The 5,490-nt window shown below is 38.0% G+C and overlaps 1 protein-coding gene across 1 annotated transcript in view; it reads right to left on the reverse strand.

Moving 5' to 3' along the window:
* The window catches only part of LOC123959643 (meiosis inhibitor protein 1), a 70,933-nt gene that overhangs the window by 56,841 nt on the left and 8,602 nt on the right, over nucleotides 1–5,490 (reverse strand). Inside the window, exons 7-8 of the mRNA XM_046033816.1 lie at nucleotides 3,094–3,303; nucleotides 1,013–1,191 (exon numbers count right to left, since the gene is read on the reverse strand). Coding sequence (XP_045889772.1) covers nucleotides 1,013–1,191; nucleotides 3,094–3,303 — 389 coding nt within the window. The remainder of the gene's footprint in view (nucleotides 1–1,012; nucleotides 1,192–3,093; nucleotides 3,304–5,490) is intronic.

A 5,490-nucleotide genomic window follows, 5' to 3' on the forward strand; every position in this document is an offset into this window, starting at 1 on the left:
AAAGGCTTTCAAATACTAGCATTATGAGCATGTACAGTAATCGGCACATGTAATTAAGGGGCTATTATTATCAGAATACGCCTGTTTTTGTAAATTTGTCAAATTTCTATGATTTCTGACCTCTGTAAACTAATTTAAGAAATGTCTAGGCCATGAAGAAATGATTTAGGTGGACCTACTACACAAGTGGAGGTTTGGTTACATTAATTCATGCTTCATTCATCTGTCATTGTCCTTTTATAAAAAAATATATAACAACATTACAATTAAGTCATCGTAATTCATTATATAACGTTACTGAACAGTTTTGTCTTTGTAGGTGAGGTTAATAACGACACCATAATGACCCTTGAGAGGAATATGGATGAATTAGTTACATTTTCCGTAAAAACTAAGATATACTCAGTGTAATGTCTATTAAGGCCATTTAGTACAAGTAACAACTACTAAACAATGTGAAAATCTAAGAAAACTAAATTATCTCATTGGCTCAGGACTCAGCTGTTGTTATATTGATTTATACATTTGTTATACTATGAATCAGAATAAAGTTAGAGATTGCAGTTTTTTTAATTTGTTTTGTTTTGTGTAGCACTGTTAATGTTTACAAAGTTCTCATACCCAGCTGTATGAGAACTTTAACATTCAGTTTATTTGGGAGGATGGAGCCTATAAACAACACAATAATTATGTTTTGGGATTTAATTAAAATTTGGATGATTATTTAGTTTAGAGTTAGATATTTTTATAACAACTCTGTCAATGGTGATCTACAAAAAAACTACTAACGTCATAAGCTGTGCTGTATTGTGAGTCATAACTGAGAAAATCTAACTTGATTTAATCTACACATTGATTTCCCAGACATGAAGCACAAATATTTGTCCAGGGTAAACCCTCCCAAATCCCTATTCAAAGGCACATTAATCCAGGATTAGAGCTTCTTGTTATGATTATCGTCCGTGCTAGAATGCAGGTCTTGGGGATGGGAGCAGGATGTTTGGACAGGGACCTTTTTCAGTATGAGAGGCAGAGGGCAATGGTCAGGGGACTGTTGCTCTTGGTTTTGGCTGAGGATCTGGCTGTCGTTGGTGTGGTTGTTCTGGTTCTCATCGCACATGACCTGATTGCTGGGGCAGTTCATCAGAACTGACACTGCCTCTTCCAGCTGCACCAGCAGCCAGAGCAGGCCTAACAGATGAAAGGCAAGGTGTGAAAACAGATACTGATGACAAAGCTGACAAAAACTAACAGTCTACAAAACGAGCATATATGCAAACCCTAACACAACAATAACAAGGTTTTAGACAAGGCATGGGTTATGGATATGTTCATGATGACATGCACTCATGAATATCAGACAGCTTCAGCAATGATATAAAAACTGGGATCACAATGTGTGTGCAATATGATTATGAAGAGTATGGTCTAGACCTGCTCTATATTAAAAGTGCAATGACATAACTTCTGTTATGAATTGGCGCGATACAAAGAAAATTGAATTGAATCTCATAAAACTGAAGAATGCAACTTGCAAAAGCATAGCATGAATAAAATATGATAATACTGACTTATATACTATAGCCATTTTTAGCCATTATGCGCTTTTAATAGTAGAAAACAGATTTAAGTTTCACAGAAGGATATTAGGAAAAACACATTCTGGACACTCAATCTCACAATGCACAAAACAATTATGTAATTAGCAATTAAATGTTGCCCAGCTGCATGGATTCTCTTCTCTAGCCATCTGGAGACAAAGTAATAAAACACAAAAAATTATGATTTTTAAACATAGAAAAAGTACATTTTCTTTTCACGGAAATCTCTTTAACAGTCTGTGTAATTTACAGCTCTGAAAAAAAATAATAATAATCCTGTCTAATTCCTCCATGTTGCCGTTCTCACCAGGACTGGTTAGAGTGAGCTTATTAAGATCAATTCAACAGCAGAAAAAGTTAAACTGCAGCTACTCTAAAATCTGGAGTAAACCATCCTTGCACCACAATTCCAAGCCCACAGTAGATCCCACCTCTCGCCCAAGTTAATACAGTGATAAAACAACTTCAAATTTCAAAAAGATAATGACTCTATTTCCTTCTCATAAACTCCTCTGCACCTCGTATAGACCTCCATTCTGTTTATCACCTAACCACACACTAGCAAGCTTATTATCCTTATAACTCAAAACACCTAAAAGATAGCAGCACTCTTTCATCTCAGTGAAATGCCTCCTCTTTCTCCATCTAGCCTCACCCTTAAATAGATTCTGGATCTTCACTGAGAAAGATTAGCATGGACGGGTTCTTTTTTGGCCTGTTAGCTTTTCTAAAACAACAAACAAACAAAACAGCTATATTTCATAAATAACCCCTACCACTACTGGAGAACTGTTATGATGAGACAGTAGCAGGTGAATTCACTTTGGTTCTTCTGAATAAATTCTTAAAGTGACTATATTTGCATATAAAATGATGTGAAACAACATGATTTTCTTATACTGCTATTTTAAGTCGGCACCGTAACATTCTCTCCCAGGCAGCTGGGAGTGAGGCTACGTTTTATACAGGACAGCACATTAACAATAGCCTTCCACTCAGACTGTCACCAAACTAGTTGCTGTTGTGCTCATGCATTTTTTATCACATCCTCCCCTTATCTCGCCTTTTTTATGCCTGCCTAAGCTAAGCATACTGTACTATCTCCAAAGCTTTAGTTCACAGCAACTCAATCTTAATAACTATATCTAGTACTTAATAAATATAAATGAGGCCAATCAGTTTGGCAATATTTCATTAAGGCAGCTTTTGAAGCTCTACACTTTTATACAGTAACTGAAAAATGGAAGTTTCTACAAAGTCAAAAAAACAGGCTCAAAAGTCACAAAACTCCTTCTAAACACTCATAAAAACTTTCAGTTCAAAGCCAGATATTTTAATGTAAAATATATACTGGCTTTGCTTCAGACAGTACACTATTGAAGTTATTTAATATTATTAATATCTATCTGTTAAAAGACAACTTTTTTCATCTCATATCTTCAAAAGTAAATAAATAAAATAAGTGACAGATAAAATGAGTGTTTTGTCTCACCAACGCAGACGTTGATGAGCTGAGGGGAGCTGGCACTTGTCAAGGTCTGCAGCAACAGGACACACACTCTGTCCCTGATGGCAACGGGTAAGGACTGGGCTGCCGAACCCCCGGCTGTCCCGAACAGTTTGAGCCACACATGCAGGACCGAAGCCTTCAGTGCTTCATCCGGATAAAGCAAGGCCCTGCACAGGTGCTCCTGTAAGGGCACTGGTGGAAAGAGATGGGAGAGACAGAATAAAAGAAGAGGATACATACATGATCAGGCAGAGAAACTGGGTTGGTGCAACCACAACAAATAAATATTTTACATATGAATGCAACAAATCAAGAAAAGTTACAGTGAAAAAGGCACAGATTAACAGATAACAATGACAGCAGCGAGACAAGAACATGGAAGAAAAGCAAACCACTTGGAACAAAGTGTGTTCCACCTTAATAACATCTTTAGTTATGACAACATGGAGAGACTGAAGACTGGAGAGAGCACAGTAAATTGGCAGGAGGAAGAGAGAGTGAGAAAAGGAGACTGAAAAAATAAATAGGGATAGGATCGGAGTCTCTTCTCTGAGCACAGCAGACAGGAGCTGGAGACTCCCAGCTACACTGTCTGACAGAGAGAGTATGATTCAGATTCACAAGAAGGGGAAAAGAGAAAGACAGAGGCACTCATGGAGGGAGTGACACGTAGAGCTAGAAAGGCTGAGTTAGTAAAAAGGCACAAAGCCAGCGGGTGAGAAAGTATAAGACAGATTTGGAGAGTGAGAGCCATACCCAGATTGAGAAAAACAAAAACAGAGGAGTAAAAAAGTAACGTGAAGAGAATGAGGAAATGCAGACACACACAGAGGGACATACAAGTTATTGCAAATGGGGGACAGATTCATTTACAGAGGACCTTTTATTGTTGCATAAACGTAAATAAATGACCAAATAAAAACATAAAATGCGTTAAAGTTAAAGCAATATAATGATAACAGTAAAAAAAAAAAATAATAATAATAATAATGTTTTTAAATACTTTCAGATCCGAAAAATTATTAAGCATATACATGATAAGAATATATATGAGATATTGAATAAAAGCAGGAGTAGCAAAACATTGTGTGTGTTTGTATGCGTGTGTGTGAGTGTACTGTAAGAATGACAATACACCAGCCCTCTACCATAGCTTAGTGAGCTTTCTGCCCATGACCACATCCACAAAATACAGATCAAGTCAACTGCTTAGAAGCAGTAGAAGCCAAATTATAGGCCTACAGTGGCACACTACAATTTTATTCAGGTATAAATATGTTGGCACAGCGGAGGAAAAGGTTTATTAATAACCCAGCTCTGTTAATCAGGTATATTAATGCGAGGCACATAACCTTGAGCGTTTCGTGGCAGCTATAATAACCAAACTACTGCATTAATGTGGATATCAAATTAAGAGCAAAAGCTATGAAAAATAAAGGTGGGAACACAGATAGAGAGAGAGAGGTGGCTAGAGAGAGGAAAGATAAGCAAATAAGTGTAAAAGAGCAACTTTGAGCACAGAGGAATAAACGGTGTAAAGTGCAGAGCAGCACCCGAGGTGGAAGGCGACAGAAGAACAGAGAGTCAGCGAGTGTGGAAGAGAGAGAGAAAGAGATGACAAAGTAGGAGAGCCAAGCCCAAGCCCAGCTGCTCTGTGAAGCAGATCAAACCCCATGTGAGCCAGGAGAGGCTCCCAGACATGTTTGATTAAACCACAATATATGAGGCGGCCAAGACGAGAGCCAGGCATAAAGAGAGAAGGAGTGAGCGAAGAGGGGAGGAGGGAGATAAGACCTCCACAGAGGGTGGAAATGTAAAAGGGCACAATTTAAGTGTGCTAAAAGGATGGGCGGAAAATAAAAGCCTTACTGTTGTTTAACACCGCGTTTTATGACGCAGGCAAAGAACCGAAACAAAAAAATTAAACATTTTTCTTTTGCTTTCTTTGACAGAAAAACAAAGGTTCATTTCCATTTGCCTTGTTTACTGTTCTGCTGCCCCACTGTGACGCTGTGCACTCTCAACTGCTACTCTCTGCTCAGCTTGTGATCTGCTTTCTACATTTCTCTGTTTTGCACTCATTGCTTCACCCCGCTTAACTAAACATACATCTCGCTTCTTACACTTTGAGCATTCAGTGTTCCCCCACAAACAAAATGCAGTTGTGTTGTGTGCCCCCTCCTCCAAACATATTTTCCTCTGTATTATTGTATATATGTCTTTATTTCTTTTCTTTTCATTTGGTGTTATTTACGAGAAACGCTGCATCTTGTCCCACTGCCCTTTACTTCCCTTATCTTCATTGTTATTTTTGTATGCCTTCATCTTTCCTTCTCTCATTAAAGCTTCATCTTCCCTCCCTGCTCCCTCATTGTCTGT

The sequence above is a fragment of the Micropterus dolomieu genome, linkage group LG02 (genome assembly GCF_021292245.1).
Source record: "Micropterus dolomieu isolate WLL.071019.BEF.003 ecotype Adirondacks linkage group LG02, ASM2129224v1, whole genome shotgun sequence".
Lineage (NCBI taxonomy): Eukaryota > Metazoa > Chordata > Actinopteri > Centrarchiformes > Centrarchidae > Micropterus > Micropterus dolomieu.